The 18535-nt window shown below is 36.4% G+C and overlaps 1 protein-coding gene across 1 annotated transcript in view; it reads right to left on the bottom strand.

Moving 5' to 3' along the window:
- flt1 (fms related receptor tyrosine kinase 1) overlaps positions 1-18535 on the bottom strand; it is a 129420-nt gene that overhangs the window by 81125 nt on the left and 29760 nt on the right. Inside the window, 5 exon segments of the mRNA XM_052026169.1 lie at positions 2090-2246; positions 9032-9201; positions 13027-13144; positions 15029-15203; positions 18273-18409. Coding sequence (XP_051882129.1) covers positions 2090-2246; positions 9032-9201; positions 13027-13144; positions 15029-15203; positions 18273-18409 — 757 coding nt within the window.

Here is an 18535-nt window from a genome sequence, read left to right as displayed (position 1 = left end):
AGATGGAAAGAAAGTAACGGCTGCCTCTGTAATAGATATAGTTGCTGTTGGAAACATATTGACCTATTCGAGTTGCAATATAAATATGCAGCATATTTCATGTTATTTTAATATTTTCCAAACTTAAGAATCTGCAGAAATTGTCTTTCTCAATTCTCAATGCTGTAAAGAAGAGAATTGACACCTTTGATACACCAAGAACAATTTTCTGGAACAGTGTTAACTGAACGCGAGGCCTCCTCATTGAATCGGACTTTGAAAAATATCAACTTGCAGAAGGCCATCAAATAATCAAGAAGTATTACCAAATAATTGCTGAGGGACCCCATTTACTAAAAACCTGTTTGGCATCACAACATCTAAGAGGTTTACAGCCCAATGACCAAATGATTTTATAAATCTGGATAGGTTCAATTCCATGTCACTAAGATTGTGTACTAATCAGTTCCACCTCATTCCTCACCCCACACAAAGTGGTAAGCATCTGTTTATGTAGTCATACATAACCAGGTAAATCATCAATTCCTTTATGTCATCATGCTCACAAAGTTCAATAAAATAGATTATGAGAGCTGCAATATTTACCATCAGACATGCAATGACTAAATGTAATGGTTCAGAGGGAGATACTTTTGTGAGAAATAAAAATACTGAAATTAATGTTACACATTGGCATGGATTGGATTACAAGACTCTTTATTTAAATTAAGTAATAAACAGCTTATAAAATGAAACACAGCAGAAAGCAAAAATCTCTTTTTATCATTGAACATTAAGGCTGTAAAATCATTATTAAATACCATGGAAAGAATAAACACATTAGAAAGGGAAAAGTCTGTAGAAATCATTCCCTTTAAATATGCTTCAACCTGCCTACAAAGTCTACACACTGAACATTTTTGTAGCTTTGAAAGTAGGTATTCAACATTTGCAAAAGGATATTTCTGTGCTTTTCTAATCATAAATTGAAATGGATGAAATACCAGTTCTCATAATGGTTCTTGAATAAACCAGCAAGTCCTAACAAATGTTTCTATAAATCAATCATACATACTCTGTCACAATCATCAAAGCATTGCCTTTTGCTTTCCCTGTTGTCTGTTTAGGGACAACATAAAATCTCTAATGAATATTTCATTAACTTTTTTCTGTTGTATATTTCTATTCTGTGTGAACTCAATTGTACTGTGTAAAATTTCTTTTCTAAGTACATGGGCAGAACAGGGAATTATGCAGATTAGATTTCAGTGTTTTTAAACTGTGCATAGCCTAATCAAACAGGGTAAGTAATAAAAAACTTAAAAACTAGAATATGTTGCATCAATGATAAAGTGTGGCATCAAAGTAAACAAAGACAAAATGAAAATAAAAATTTATAAATGCTTAACCATGATTAACTCTACAATAAAGGAGATTCACATTAATCTTTGGCCTTTTTAAATACTTGCCTCCTGAAAATACCATAAGTGCAAACAGAAAGTGCTTACCATAGGTAGCTTGCCAGCAGCTTCTAAGAGTGAAGCTTTGTCCATTAGAAATCCCAATCAAACACAATTCTTACCAATAGTCTTTTGGATAGATGTTTATTAGCTAATAGGCAAAAATAAGAGTAAAGTGGGGAAGAGATTTGAAGAAAGGAGAACCAGCCTCTAAAAAGATTTAAATATACTTTGTAGATGATCTTTAAAGGGTATTCAATGGAAGTTTCTGATTAAAATGGTATTTACCAGAGGAGATAATGTGAATTTCATTTCTGATAATTTAAAATTGTGAGAAAGCCTATTTAGGTAAACAAAAATATCTAGTCCTTTTTAACACCAACTGCCCTGAGGATTTTATAATAGTTAAAACTGTTTCATTTATTTTTGTGTTTGGCATACATGCACTTATAAAAATATTCATTTGGCACAATTTGTGGCTACCTACATTCATAAGGCATAAGAAATTACAATAATGAAATATATATTAAACACTGACTTTTTAATTAAATAAATGTAAGTAAACCAATAACCTGCACTTAACCCATACTGTTAATAGTACTTTACAATGTAAATAAATGTTAAACAAAAAAAAAAGTAAATTTACTTACTGTGCTTTTGAACTATTTTGGGCACAAGGTTGCCATACCCACAGAATTCTAGGAATGGGGATTCCATAGGCAGTGCATGACAGAGTCTGTTTGCTGCCCAGTGGGTAGAGATCAAGGTTCTGAGTGGGCAGTGCCTTTTCACATATATGTGGTTTTACTGTAAAAACAAATTAATTAGAAAACCAAAAGCCAAACAAAAGCCATAAGATCAAAATTATGCACTTTGATAAATTATATACTAAGGCCTTATTCACATGCTCAGAGCCTAAGTGAAGACAGTACCATTGTTGCAGTTTAGTATATCCATGTTCCATCCTGTTTGTCTCATTACAATAGATTTTCATGTTTGTGAGAAAAATAGAACTTTTTAATTATTCTGCGAAGATATATACTGCAATCTCTAGAAAAGAATGCTGCCCTACAAAAAGTGTTTGAACAATCCTCAGGATAGATGTTACAACATTAAAACAAAAGACTGTGAATGAACAACAAACAAGTGTTCTTTGTCAAAGTTCATCAGTTGCGTGTGAATCTTCAGTTTTTAATGTTCAGAACTCCTCCTTTTAGAAGTTCTCTGCTCATGATCAAACTGTTTGCAAGTTCAAGAATGGTAAATTGTAGATTCAACAGAAAAATAAGGCGTATCAAATCTGTGTTCAGGCTTGTGTCAGAGCGGTTATTGGATTCAGTTCTGCACTTCTGCGGTACCCACTTCAGCAAATGAATGCACCTTCTTTGCTTTTGTTTCAAAACAGAACTTCACAGTTTTAGCAGTGTTACAAGTGACAGTTTTGCTGCTATGTTGCACATGCCTGCACAGTGGTCCGCATTCACATGTCCTTGCTGAACCTTAATGTGCTTCCACGGTTGACTTTCCTATTTTGTTTGACCTTTTTCCTCGAGGAATGATGGGCTTCACCATGGGCCTTCTTTGCTCTTTCCGAGCAGGATTTATTGTCTACAGTGCGTCTTTTCCTGTATTTGTTGATAATGAGCTTCACAGATGACTTTGGTATTCCAGTCCTTCTGGATATTTCACGGGTGGACTTTTTACACAAGTGATAGTCAATAATGATAGCTTTTTGAAACTCTGAGAGCTGCTTCAGTTTTTCCATTTTGGGTAAAGTTGAGACACCTAGGATAGCAAGAATGTGTTTTTTTATAGTGTCCACAGTTGTTCTAGAGCATTCCCTAACATTTGGGTCTTAACTGTACAGGGATTGTCCAAATACATTTTGTAGGGCAGTATATAGTTTTACAATTAAAACATGCAATAATATAATACAACTTTAACATGCAAAATACTGTTGTTAATTATTGTTAATATAGTTTGTGAATATCTAGAGAGATTTATGAACTGGACACTACCCTGTCTCTTCAAGTATTCTGAATAGATTATAGTCTTATTGCTATTATACTTTGCTTGACCCCACATTCAACCTGATACAGTGAAACCTGTCAATATCAAATTTCAATGGCTCCCACAAATTACTCAGTGTGCTCCTGTACAAATGTAACTATATTGTTGATGTAATTTAATCAACACACCATTACTTTCATGTTATCAACAAATTTTCATTATGACAAGAAAGGTCATAATTTTTCTCCAATCCTTTCTCAATGGTTTTCTGTTAATTTTATCTGACCTTCTACGTCAGGAGAGGTTGTGTATCATCAGCAACTCAAGCACACATTAGAACAACCCTTTTTGAAAGGAGGTATGGTCGGTGCCATGGCCTCATTAAGATGATCATAAAAGGCTTAAAAATCAACAATAAGTTTTCAAATATATGGTGACTGTGTGGTCACTGAAGAGCTTTAGTTACACTGAAACTAAGTGGGAATTGCTGTTTTCAAGATTTTGTGGTAATTTTTGTTAAACTGGGCAATGATTATTCACCGATGCTTGCTGACAATTTTACGGTAAAGAACAAAATTATCATTTAGTCATATAATTTATCTATTATATGCAGTAAACTTCAAGGAAGCAAGTAATGATCCAAGTCCAAATTTCTGTTTCAAAAATTTCAAAGATTAGGCTGCATATTGTCTAAAACAAGTTTTAACAAATGATACAAATGACTTAGATGAAGGCACCAAAGGTACAGTCGCTAAATTTGCTGATGCCACAAGCCTGTGTGGGAAAGTAAGATGCAAAAAAGACATAAGGAGGCTGCAAGGGGATATAAATGGTTGAGTTTTTGGGTAAAGCTCGGGCAAATAGAGTATCATGTGGCTAAATGTCAAATTTTCCATTTTAGGAAAAATAATAAAAGCATAATATTAAGATGTTGAGAGATCTGGGTGACCTAGTGCATGATTCACAAAAGGCTAGTGTGCAGGTTCAGCAAGCAATTCAGAAAGCTAACAGAATATTATCATTTATTATTAGGGAAATTAATATGGAGGTTATGCTTCAGTTACGTAGGAGACCACACATGGAGTATTGTTGATATAAGGAAGGATATTAATGTATTGGAAGCAGTTCAGAGAAGGTCCACTGTAGTAATATTTGGAATGAATAGATTGTCTTATGAGAAAATGTCAGATGGGCTAGGTTGGTATCTGCTGGAGTTTAGAAGAGTGGCGATTTGATTTGATTGTAGCATATAAGATCCTAAGAGATCTTGACAGAGTGGATATGGAGAGTATGTTTGCTGTTATGAGAAAATTTAGAACTAGTGATCACTGTTTAAGAATAAAAGGTTGCCCATCTAAGACAGGGATGAGGGTTGCAGGTCTTTGGAACTTTTTTCTTCAAAGAGTGAAAGCAGAGTCTTTGAATATTTGTGAAGATATTCAAAGACAAATAGATTCTTGATCAGTGAGGAGGGGGGTGAGGGGTAATCGTGGGTAGTTGGGAGTGCAGAACTGAGGTTATAATCAGATCAGTCACGATCTTATTAAGTGGTAGAGCAGGTTTATAGGTTATGTGGTCTCCCCCAAATTCAGCTCCTAATCTATAACTATCCATGTATCCTTCAAATCGTTGTGAAATATGCCTATTAACTTTAACTTTGTTCCAAAACCCCTCATACTTCCCTAGTTTATTGAATGTTAATGATTTTAACATGCAAGTTTTGTGTAATTCCACATCTCACACAGACCCTCACTTAATCCCAAAATGGCTTAGAGGATCAAACACCTAATTCATCAGGTCCCGAATTTCCAGTGAATCATTTTATTCACCAGGTTTCTGGGTTACACTATCACTGTGTCACCACTATACGCCACATCATGTACACATTTGGAATAACTAAATATGCTCGGCATCACTTCTTCTGAAAATGGTATGCATTTTGGAATTAGGTTAGAACTCTACTGGGCCCATTGAATAGAATTGAAAAGGGTCACTTGATGATGTGCTGGAGAGATGGTATTATTTTTCTAAATTCATTTTCCTCATGAGGAGATTTCTAGAAAGACAGTCAGTCAGCCTAATATATATTCACAAAAGTGCTTGGATTGCCCAGTTGGTATGTGCCCAGTATACAATATTGAAGTTGAAAAAATTGGTTATTATGGTGACTGGCAGATTCTTTGTTCACTATCTAAGTTCCTCTAACATATTAAAAGGCAGACATTCATTGCACAGGTCTGAGATTAAAACTGACGAGAAGATGTAACTTGGGGTTGAGTACATATATATAATTAGATATATATAATTACATATATATAATTCAGCATATATTCAAGAGTTTTCAAAATTTTCAAAGTTTTCAAAAAAAAAGTTTTCAACCTGAAATGTTAACTCAGTTTCTATTTCCCAAGATGTTGCCTGACTTGCTGAGTGTTTCCAGTACTTTTTATTTCCATTTCAGATTCCTAACATCTGCAGTCTGATGATTTTCATTCACTTGACAATAGTTCTGTTTGGAGACTCAAACATAATGATGTAGTTTTGCACGCTTCAAATATCGAACTGACCGAAGAAAAGGACATATGAGAAACAGTCAGTGAATCTGCATAACATCCAGAGACACAATAGACTGCAAATGTTGGAATCTGGAGCAAAAAACAAACTTCTGGAAGAACTCAGCAGATCAAAACAGCATCAGTGGAAGTAAAGGGATGGTCAACATTTCAGGTCGAGACGCTGCATCATGTTAATTAGTCTCCAAGTTACTTTCCCCAGTAATTCTTTGTCCAACTTCACTTCCGTTAAGATTTCTGGTGGAAGCTTTTCTCATATTATGATAGCTAAACAGTAGTAGCTACTACTATGTTGGGAGGGGGACCAGGGGTTTGGATTATTCTCTGAGTATCTGTTGTATGTTCAGTATTCAAAAAGTGTAAATTTACATTGTGTAAAAATTTGTGTGGATTTATTAGAACAACACCAAAATGCTTCTTAGCATTACAGTGTCTTTACAGCTAGTTAAGTTTCATTCTGTATTTGAAGGAAAAATGTATTTAAGTATCACTAACAACACAAAATTAAATTGAAAAAGAGCAGTGTACAGTGGATTCTGGAATCCTCAATGTTATACATTTAATGACAGCCAATCCACATTGAACTGGCCAGCACTGTTTTGCAACTGCTGAAAAACATGGACATTAACTGTCAAACAAAGGCAGCTGGTGACCAAGAATAAATATTAGGTAACTATGGTATGAGCAGCATGCTAAGATACCCATTAAATTTCAAGAGAAATGTGCAATGAAATGACTCAACTGAATTGAACTAACCTCAAATGGACATTCATTGAGATGTGCATGTGACAAACATGAAAGGAAGATGACACAATAGCTATAAATTATTTGTCAGTTCCTCGCTAGGCTGGAAGGTTTTTGAATCCAACAGAAGATGATGTGGGAGGACTCAGACTTTGAGAAACAAGGCATCTAAATCCACAAAGTCAGATCTAGTTCTGTTTTATATTTTATTCAGATGTTAATGGTTAAGTAATTATCCTGGGAGTGGTAGCACGTGTGATTTTCTGTGAAGGCAATTTCAGGTCAGAAAATCCCAACCTGATGCCTAATGTGGGAAATTCAAAAGGAATAAGTAATTCCTGCACATATTACTGCAGCCTCACTAACTTGTTGGATTTACAATGAATAACATTTAATATATTTCTTTCACTATCTGACTTCACTTTGGACCAGAACTTAACCCCAGCAGCAAGACATACTTAACTTTTCCACCTGAAAAACTTAGACTGTCCTCCCTGGCTTAGCCCACTGTCAAACCTATTACGGATATTGACTTCTGAATTTCCCTGACATTCAAAACATTCAAAAACTATTAAAATTCAATGAAAATTAAATGCACAAAAACACTGTTAAAGAATTTAAAATATTTAAGGAAACTCAATTAATTCAAAAAATATAAATTAATAAAAATATAAACTTCCTTGTCCCTTCTAAGCCATTCCTCTTCACTGAAACAAATGGGGTAGGTTCAGAGGGCAGGTTCCACAGCCTAAGTATATTTGACCCTTGGATTCCATTTGGAATCCAATGTCAGTGTGCAGTTGGCCAAATCCTAATGAAGAGTATAGTTTAACTCCGTTAATCTGGCATGCTCAGGAGCTTAGTGGTGCCAGACTGACAAATTATCCAGACTTCTGAATATTATTTCATTTAATACTACAACACAGTTTAAGTTCACTTTTTTTTTAAAGATGTTGCACATAATAAATTTTCCAACAAACCTGGTAAGTTTAAATGGACTGCGGAAAAGAGAATCTAGTGACTTTCAATGGAACATAAAAAGGGGCCACTCGGGGTGTTTCAGGGCAGCACGAGAAAGAAAACCAGAAGTTCATGGAAGAACAGAGACAAGGTCCTGGGGAGTTTAAGGGGAGAGTGGAAACCATGGCCCCAGTGTGTTAAAGGGAGTATGGGGACTGGGGCCCCAATGTGTCAAGGGGAATGGAGGAATCAGCACCCAAACATAGGGATTTCCAAACAACTTTACTGTGGCCAGCAAGTTCAGCACTTAAGTGTAAAGTTGTTGGCATTTATGTGGAAAAAATGCAGCAGTTTTGCACAAAACTACCAATATTTCATGGGAAGTTCTGTGCCATTTAGTTTCTGTAACTTCTTCCAATATCTTAAATTGTAACTGTCAATCTCAGACCACTGTGAAATATACTTCCCTGTGTACTGAATGGTGGTATTGTGTAATACAGACTTTAACAACTACTGAATAAAATACAGTGGACCTTCCTATTTCTGCACTTGAACACACTGGATTCTGTAGATGTGGTTGCATACAGGGACACTAGGTGATTAGAATGACTATAAAGCAGTCCACTGCTACTTCTTCGTATACTTAGATTTTGAGAGGAAAAACTGGGTGAGTATCTTGCAAAAGTGCAGTCCTCCTCAGATTGTTTTCCCCTATCTATTGTGTTCCTAATTATAAATCTGAGTGTCGAAAATATCAATTAGTTCTTAGGTACTTAATATATTTGTATAAATATCAGTTTAACAACATTATATCATATTTTCTGGTAAATTATTGGCACCACCTATCTTGAGAGACAGTAGGCATTAAATATTACTGACTTAAATGTTGAGCAAGGCATATGTTTGCAGAGCTCTAATAAAGGTGTGCCAAAGATATAATGTATATGCCAACATTTCCAACTATAGGAAGTGATAGTTATGGGTTTTAAATTAAAGAAAGGTAATAGTATTCCATTTAAGTTTTAATGGGAAAAAAAGAGCTCTGGATTGGCTGCTGCCATTTTGAGAATGCTGTTTAAATTAAATCAATGAAATACCAGAATATTCCCTAATCTAAACTGATGCTTTCATTACTTGACCCAGACTACAGTGATATTTCAGATATCAACAAAACAATGGTCTGATTGCAATCACAACAAGCAAAAGTGAAAAGATTTGACAGATTTTTTTTCTGGAATGTCTGGTACCTGAAGCTGTTTTGGGTGGTTTACCTGATTCATAAATTTACAGATAAGATTTACTCACCATTTACATTGAGAAAGAATGTGATGTTTTTCAAAAGCCTCCATTGTTTATGTTCCAGTATAATACTATAACTACCAACATCCTCTTCTGAAACATCTCTTATAGTCAGTTCATAACCAGTGATGTTATATCGAATTGACCTTTCAGTAATAGGCTGCCCGTTCTTTACCCTGTTGAAAAAAGATGATTACACCGTGCATTGTATAACATCTAGGTAATTACATTACATGGTAGTATGATTGTATCTAGAAAACTTTACTGTTGAGAAATATAATGTTCAGTATACAATCTGTACACAATGACGTAATTTAAATTTCATTAATATGTATGTATCTGATCCCCTCACAAGCCGCACTACCATCCAGCTTAGATCGGCAAAACTTGGATATATTAGACTTAACCCTCAATCCAATGACAATGCAGACTATGAATAGCTTGTTCGCCACAACACTCCCTAAAGCACCCACTAGTCACAGCCTGCCAACCTAAAAAGGCACATTTAATCCTCCTCTCTGCTTTTTGTCTGTGGTCCCATCCTCAATCCACACCAGTATATTACTCTAAATTCTAGCTATCTCATTACAAATGATATATGCATTCAGATAAAGAGCTTCCAATTTTGTCTGATGCAGGGTCTCAATCTGAAACATTGTTAAACCCTGTCCCCCCCACAGATGCTGGTAGACCCACTGAGTTCCTCCAGCAGCTTTTTCTTGCTCCAGATTCCAGCACCTATAGTCTCTTGTATCGTCAATTTTGTCTATTTACCATTTTTCCCTGCTCTAACTCTTTAACTTTCTAAATTTCTCCTCCCCAGAACCCTTCCCTAACTCCTGCCTCCATTATTTAGTTTAAAGCCTTACTGCAGCCCTAGGTAATTTGATTTGCTCAGACATTTGTCCCACTCCATAACAAGAGAAGGATATCCCAATGGAATAGCTCAGTTCATATTTATCCACTGAGCTATTGGGTTTTACTAATGCAGTTTTGCTTAAAATAATGCTATTGAAAAACCTACACTAAAATTACATTCTTTGGCCATTGAGATTTGTGACTTCCAATGATCACAAATGTAATTTGTTGTATGCCTGGACTACCGTGCCCATGGAGCTCAAGAACATGGTCACTTTCAGCTACCTAACCTCAGCATTATTCCAGGCTGCTGTTGCTGATCTCTACCACATCCTATTATTTGTTGTTCATCACTGCATTTGGGAGGTCACCCAAACTCCATTTATCTTCTTACAGGAGCAGGCCAATGGGCACAGGTATTTGCCGGAATTGCAGTCTTCCTCAAAATGAAAGCATTCACTCCACTTAAGTCCCCACTGAGATCACCCTGATTGTAGCTCTAAGGATTATTTGCATAAAGAATCTTCTTCTTGTGGACACTGTTCTTCACCAGTTTGCTCATACCACAGTAGCTGAAAGAGCATTGCTTGAATTGCCTTTAAGAGTTACCAACAAAAATCAAACCTACTGTGTTGCATTCTGGAGCTGCAAGAACTTGCAGTACACCCTGAAACTAACGTTAATGATTTCAATGCAGTGATACCAAAGGGAAACTCAAATACACTATTCTGTGAAACTTGCAAATGAAGTTCTTGCAACTTTTACAAAGAGCATTAGGATATTTTAAAATGCTGTTTCAATGTCAAAAAAATGTCCAGTTTGAGGAATCACTAAAGACCTGAATAATTGCACCAAGACTTCCCTATATTTGTACTCCATCCTCCTTGCAATAAAGGCCAACAAACTACTTGCCTTCCTAACTGCTTTGTTGTTTTTTTTCACATTTCATAAACCAACACAGTGAAATCCCTTTAACACCCATATTTACCAGTTTCTCACCCTTTAAAAATATTCTTTTTTACTCTTACTATGGTGAATAACCAGAGAGTTTCTCTCATTTTGCTCCATCTGTCTTCTTTTTGCTTATGCACTTAACCTGACTATATGTCTTTGTGGACATTTTGAATCTTTCTTACAGTTTACATAGAACATAGAACAGTACAGTACAAAAACAGGCCCTTCAGCCCACAATGTCTGTGCCGAGCACAGTGCTAATCCAAACTATTCCCATCTGTCTGCATATGGTCTATATCCCTCCATTCCCTGCTTGTTCACATATTTGTCTGAATGCCTCTTAAACGTTGCTATTGTACCTGCTTCCACCACTTCCCTCGGCAGCACATTCCAGGACACCAACTACTCCCAGTGTGTAAAAAAAAACTTGCCTTTTAAACCTCCTTTAAACTTTCTCCCTCTCACCTTAAACCCATGCCCTCTAGTATTTGACAATTACTCTCTGGGAAAAAGAATCTGACTATCTACCTTATCTATGTCTCTCATAATTTTATATACTTCTATCAGGTAACCCCTCAGCCTCCAATGCTCCAAAGAAAACAATTGTAGTTTATCCAACCTCTCCTTATAGCTAATACTCTTCTAGTCCAGGCAACACGCTGGTGAACTTCTTCTGCACCCACTCCAAAGCCTTCATATCTTTCCTGTAATGCAGCAACCAGAACTGCACACAGTACTCCAAATGTGGCCTAACCAAAGTTCCATAGCTGTAACACGACTTCCTGGATCTTACACTCAATGCCCCAACCAATGAAGGCAAGTATGCCATATGCTTTCTTTACCACCCTATCTACCTGTGTTGCAATTTTCAGGAAGCTATTGACTTACACCCAAGATCCCTCTGTACATCAATGATCCTAAGTGTCCTGCCATTTACTGTATACTTTCCTCTTGCATTTGACCTCTCAAAGTGCAACACCTCACACTTGTCTGGATTAAGCCACTTCTTTGCCTACATTTCCGTCAGGTCTATATCCTGCTGAATACATTGGCAACCTTCCTCACTATCCAGAACTCTGCTATTTTCCCGTCTAGAGTTGTATCAACAGTAATTGTTATTACATTTGTTATACTCTCTGTCTTTTCTACTAAATCATGAATATAAATTTTAAATACAGGTATCCTGTACCGCCAACCCTGCTGTCCAACTACCAACTGGCTTCATTAAACAAATAGTCTCCTCATAATGAATTCACAATCTTTTTCTCTTTTCCCAAATTTTTCTCCGCTGTTTCACTTTCCTAGCTTCTTAAACCTCACATCACCATTCTTCTGTGCCATTGTGACACCTTCAAGGTTCTTTCGATTGGAATAGACCCTTAAAAGTTACTGTATAACTACAGATTAGTTAAATCACTATGTAGTGAAATCTAGTATAGTTTTTGCAACAACTAATGGTTTCTTAAATGATTTCAGTGTCTAAACATAATTCTATATGTTAATAACTCTTTATGTGAAGAATTTGTTCTTTATATCAGTCATTTTCTTTACATCAGGCATCATTTCTAGTATGAACTTCCAACTACTAGTGTTACTTCTTCAACTTCAGTTTAAATAATAGTCCATGTTAATTTTTTGCTAAAGCCCTCAATAATGTATATCTCTAAGGAAAATCAAATTTCTTCTTTCTAAGCTGGAAAGCCAAAGTTTCACTAGTCTTTAAGAACATTAGAAACAGCACAGGAGTAGGCCTTCACAGCACAGCCCTTCACACCATTATGTCCTTTCCTGCATTAACTTCACATCCCTTGATTCCAAAGTAAAATTAAGTCCATGTCATTATGAATTACTTCCACCAAATACCTTTGTCTTTCTCAATTATTATTTTAACACTAACCAAAATAGGAGGCAGTAAAACAAGAAATCAAAACATTGTCTTTATTTTACTACCAAGAGCTTCCCAAACCCATCGCGGATGAGTAAATTTAACTCATTGGTATTGCTAAACATTGAATCCATTTTCATACATGGTGAACTATAGATCATCAGTTCTTACTCAGAACAATCTGTCTTACCCACATGTCCAGGCATAATGGGGAAGTTATGTAAAGACAAACATTGATCTTTAGGCAATATTTGAATATTTCTTGCAGTCATTTTTTTGATCTCAGTTACAATTTTAATCTTACCATAAAACGTTCGGAGGTGGAAATGCTTTGACCTTTAGTGGGAAACGGTAGATCTCCTGACCGGCAAGCACTTCAGCAACACATGATTTCCGGCATCTGGCATTGATAAATGGTTTTTCTGCTCAGGATAGATTTTAAAAAAAGCAAGAAGAATGGTTTTAATGACAGAAATAGTTACTTTAAGGAACAGTTTATATGAGATTTATCATATACAATGTTGATTTTTCCATTTTCATGTGATGTAAAATGCAAATACAAGAGACAGATAACAAACTCCTGGTGTAATTTGAAACAAAAATGCATGCACAAGAATTAATGATTATATAAATTATCAGTACAACACATAACTATAAAGCTTGAAGTAAATCTAAAGTCTGTTCTGCTTCTAATTTATCAATTTTATACAATTGCCTCCTTAAAAATTATGGTAAATAGATGATGACAGACACTTATTGTAGTCACCATGTGAGATAAATCAGATAGGATAATGTAAATTGTACTGAAATATTCTATAATATGACCCATGGGGACATTATCATGATTAAGTTAAACCAAAGCTTCTCTGGGGGTTTCAAGAACCTAGAGCCCCTTTAAAAGCACCTTTGAACTGAGTAACTACTACTTTGAAAGAAATGCCTATTGTTCAGGTAACATTACTGAGCTTTAGTGCTATACAAAAAAGAGGTGAGTGTATGATGTATTGGCCGCCCTGATGTATTGGCCAACATTTATCTCAAACAGTAGAAAACAAAAGAAACTAAGCAATCATGAATTGTAATACCATTGTGGGACCTTGCAGTGTGCAAATTAGCTGCAGTATTTTTCTACAAAACAGTAGTGACATTAAGCCAGAGTAATTTATTGGCTGAAAAATACTGTGAGAGTATTCTGACAACACAAACAGCATTATATAAATGTACTTTAATTCTCCATCCCATTCTGACCTATCTGTCTGTGGCCTCCTCTACTATTATAATAAAGCCCAATGCAGTCTTAAGGAACAGCACATCATCTTCCATCTGGGAACATTGCAGTTTTCTGGACCCAATATCAAATTCTTCAAATTCCAATAACTTGTTTTCTCTGTCTATAGACAGAGAAATGAAATAAAATGATCACAGAATTAATCATTTTTGCTGTAAGTCATCCATCTGTGATATTGGCTCAGTTATTTTCCCCTCCCCTTCAGCACACCCCGACCTGCTATTTGCAACACACCACACTTTTTTGTCACCACCTATTTCATTCACAACCCATCCCCATATCAACCCTAGCCCCAAGCCATCATAGATATTCCCTTTGTCCTATCCACCCTCCCCTTACCTTCACTGCAACTTAAAACTAACTTCTTCCTTTCTTTCCCTGTTCTGGCAAAAAGTCTTCAACCTGAAATGTTAACACTGTTTCTCTTTACATCGATGTTGCATGACTTGCTGACTATTTCTGTTTGTGTTATATAAATGTAAGATCTATTATCCATGCAGATAAACTGATAAATGAGTGATGTTGGTGCTTTGCTGTAAATTATTGCCTTATATTTCATTCCTTAGGGCAGGTTTTACAAATTCATACTTGATGGAAGCAGATCTCACTAATTCCTGGGCCCTAAGGATATTTCATCCAGTCACCTTGATTCTCGAATTTTTTCCCTTGTTGCTTAATTACATTAAAAATGGTTCTGATAATATTAAGAGAACAGTAGATATATTGTAATAAAAAATATATTGTAAAGACCAGAGGGAATTTAATCAGAATGAGCTACAGAATTCATCTAATATAAAATAATATGTTACATACAAAATAGTCTCTAAGCTGAAGTTCCACCTTGTTTCATGTACACTGCAAATTCTGACATGTAATATAAATGCTGGTATCAAGTTCTCCGACCTGCCTAACCCTTTCAGGTAAGTACACCACATGGAATGCAAGAATACACAGTAAGGATTTCTAGGACTTGCGTGTAAACGAATATTTTGACTTTGAAAATGTTGCTATTTCTTACCATAAACATTGACGGTCACTTTCCTTTTTTTCATGGTTTCTCCACTTCTTACTTGACATATGTAGTTTCCTTTGTCTGATGTGAGCACTTTGTCTATAACAAGGATGCTGTAGAATGTATTTATCATACGATCTGTCTGGTCAATTCTTTTTGTTATAGAATTGCTTCTGTTTCCCTGAAACACGTAAATAGAAATAATTAGTCTTGCCTATGACAAGGTTATGGCTTCAGCCAGTGGAGGATTATTGTTTAAATTTCATTATGATAACATCAATTATGTAAATGAAACCAATATAGAAATCCAGTTCTGCCAGTCGAAGCCAGTTAGACTTTGGGGATGACTTGCTCTCGCTCCAGTTCTGTGGGTTCTGAGTTGACTGATGAGGCCAATGTGGGAAGTGTAAACTTTTACAGGGCAGGCAAGTGGGTAGTTTGTGAGGTGGTCCATCACTTCCACGTTCACACAGCCCTCTGTGTGCTCCCAATGCATGATCAAGATTCTCAATATCATCCTGAAAGGTCCTTCTTCACTTCAAGGGGTCATGGCCCAGGGATTTCCAAGAGTGAGTGGGGATTTTTTTTTAGGAGACTTTGAACACATCTTTGATTCTTTTCCTCTGTACATTAATGCATACCACAGATAAAATAAAAGAACACCCAATGGCCAAGTTTGTTCAAATTCACCCATTTCCTTTCTCCTAAAGGAAGTGGCTCTTGATACTGTATCTGCAAGTTAAAAATAAACATACTCGAAAGAAATTGGATAAATTGTGTATCAATTTCAGTGGGGCAAAAAACAAATTGGCTGAGGAACTCAGTGGGTTAGGCAGCATCTGTGGGATGAAAGGAATTGTTGACGTTTTAGGTTGAGACTCTGCATCAGGACTAGGAGTGGAGAGGGAAGATAGCCAGTAATATAGAGGAGAGGGGGAATAGTGAGTCAGCAGCCAGTAGGTGACAGGTGGATCGAGGAGTGGTGACCATTATGGTTGCAGAGGAAAGTGCCAGGGGTCAGGGAGGGCAGGTGGGGAGCAATAAGCGGACCAGGAAGTCACACAGAGAGTGGTCCCTGTGGAAGGCAGAAATGGGTGGGGAGAGAAGATGTGGCGACTTGTGGGATCCGTAGGGGTTAGGTACAGAGGACCTTGGGAGAGAGGTAGGGAGGTGGGGGCTGGGGATCAGCAACATTGGGGATTGGATAAATGACTGGGTGGTGGTGAAGGAGGGAGCTGGACACATAAACTGGGCTGTTGATGGGCTAGCCCAAAAGATAGGCAATGGTAGCAGCCTTGGGAGGGAAAACTAAGTACTTGAAAGTGGACTGACCCACAAGATGATCAATTCCCTATCAGCAGGGTAGGCCCTCTCCCTCCTCCTTCTCTGCAACTAACTTTTCCTAGTTCTGATGAACAGTAATCAACCTGTAGTATCAATTTTATTTCTCTCTTCACAGATGCTGTCTCACCTGCTGAATAATGCCAGGATATCCTATTTTCATTTATACCCTATTTTAATTGCAAATCAGTCTCTAAATCAGAGTAACTAATACACCAATATTTTGTTTCACAACTTTCCTGCAATTTAAATAGTTTGTTTTCTTTCTAAATTTGGTTAGTATTTTGTTCTGGTATTTAGTTTTATTTGTTTAAGTAAAAGCTATTTTATCTTGTACATATTTTTTCATTGCAAGTGAAAAGCAATTTGTCACACGCAGCAGGTACAGCACGCACAATAACCTTTTCCTGTGTAGCAATTCATTATGTTCTTCTCATTAATTTCAACAGGAAGGGAGAGGGGAAATATGAATTTCAGATTAGGTTGCTTCTGTAATGATTCACGCACAACTAAGTTCCGAAAGTAAAAACAATATTAGAAGGTTGTTTCTTGTAGCACGTTTTCAATGTAGTATATCAGGCAAATTATTTGTGTGATCATAATGCATCTTTTTACTTCAGAAGTCTGGTGAAAATAATTCTTCCCTCATCATGTTAAAAATGTTCCTCTGACATTTTATATATAAAAATCTTAAAAACAATATTGTAATAAATTACACAAAAATATATGCAGTCTGCGGGTGTGTTTACCTGACAGTATCTTACCTGACAGTACCCACAGAAAAAAATTGTAGAGTCACCAATCAAAGCATTAGAAAATCACAGCATGATAAAATTCTCATAAGTGGCTAAAGCTTTACAGTAAACGGGGAGCCATAAAAACAATTTCAAAACTTTTGTTTTCCTTTCTTTATTCCTTTTTTCAGGATTTCGGAATCATTGGCAAGTCTAGTATTTATTGCTGCCCCCCCCACCCCACCCCACAATTGCCCTTGAGAAGATGGTAGTGTGGTAGTGAACAACTTTCTTAAACCACTGTAGTCTTTCTAGTGCGGGTGATCCCATGGTGCTGTGGGATGAGAAGTTCCAGGACTTAGACCCAGGAACAACATGGGAAAGGCAAAATATTTCCAAATCAGGATGATATGGAACAGGAGTGAAACCTGCAGGTACTGGTGCTTCCATGTCGGCTGTTCTTGTCATTGGTGGTAGAGGTCATGGGTTTGGGAGATTCTGTGAGAATAGGTTAGAGGTGAAGCTATAATGCATTTTGTAGATGGTACACAATGCACAGTGTGCTGGTTGTGGAAGGAATTAATGTTTAGGATTGTGGATAAGTACCAATCAAGTGGACCACTTTGTTATAGATGGTGTTGAGCTTCTTGAGCTGCACTCATCCAGGCAAGCCTAAACATTTTCTTTTGAAGATGATGCAGCTTGGAGTGAGGTAGGGAAGCAGAGACTGTAGCTGTGGAGAATGAATTCAATTTATAAGTTTATATCTTTAAAAATTAGTTTCATTGATTCTTTTCTATAAAATAGATTATCAGAGTTATATTCCTAGCTTATTAGGTGAATGGAGTAAGAAAATATTTAGTTTAAATGTTCTTGTTATTTAGCATTAATTCAGCAGTTTGATTGTTTTGTATAGAATTTGAGTCTGGAGGGATACCACAATGTAAAGATCCAGAAATGTGAAATTAAAGGCAGTGCAATATTTTTTTCATTTTCCAGGCTCACTGCCAATCTAAGTTATTTGTTCATAGATGTGAACTTAAAGTGCAACATATGTCAACATTTCCTGGCAATTCTGAAGGGCAGGAGAAAGAGACCCATTAACAAAGGCTGAGTTATCAACTAAACTTTGTCTTTAATGCCTTTGAAGTATGTATCCTGCTTAAGACACCTACTTTGCCAGGGAAATCCCAGAAAATCTCAACTCTTGAATTCAGTTCTGTGGTCACTGTGCACTTTATAGCAAGCGATCTTCCACTCAGCATCTTGACTGGACTGGTCACATTCAGCTGTACACTCTTGATGCTGCTGACTAAATTTTAAACAATAAAATAAAATTAATACTCTGGAAAACTCAGATATCTCAATACCATGCAAGTTGATGCATTATTCCCTATTTGTTCCAAATGCCGTACAGATTCTATTTCCTGTCATAAAT

This window comes from Pristis pectinata, chromosome 11 (assembly GCF_009764475.1).
Source record: "Pristis pectinata isolate sPriPec2 chromosome 11, sPriPec2.1.pri, whole genome shotgun sequence".
Taxonomy (NCBI): domain Eukaryota; kingdom Metazoa; phylum Chordata; class Chondrichthyes; order Rhinopristiformes; family Pristidae; genus Pristis; species Pristis pectinata.
The sequence above is the reverse complement of the archived record's forward strand: the minus strand, read 5'-3'. Positions and strand labels throughout refer to the sequence as shown.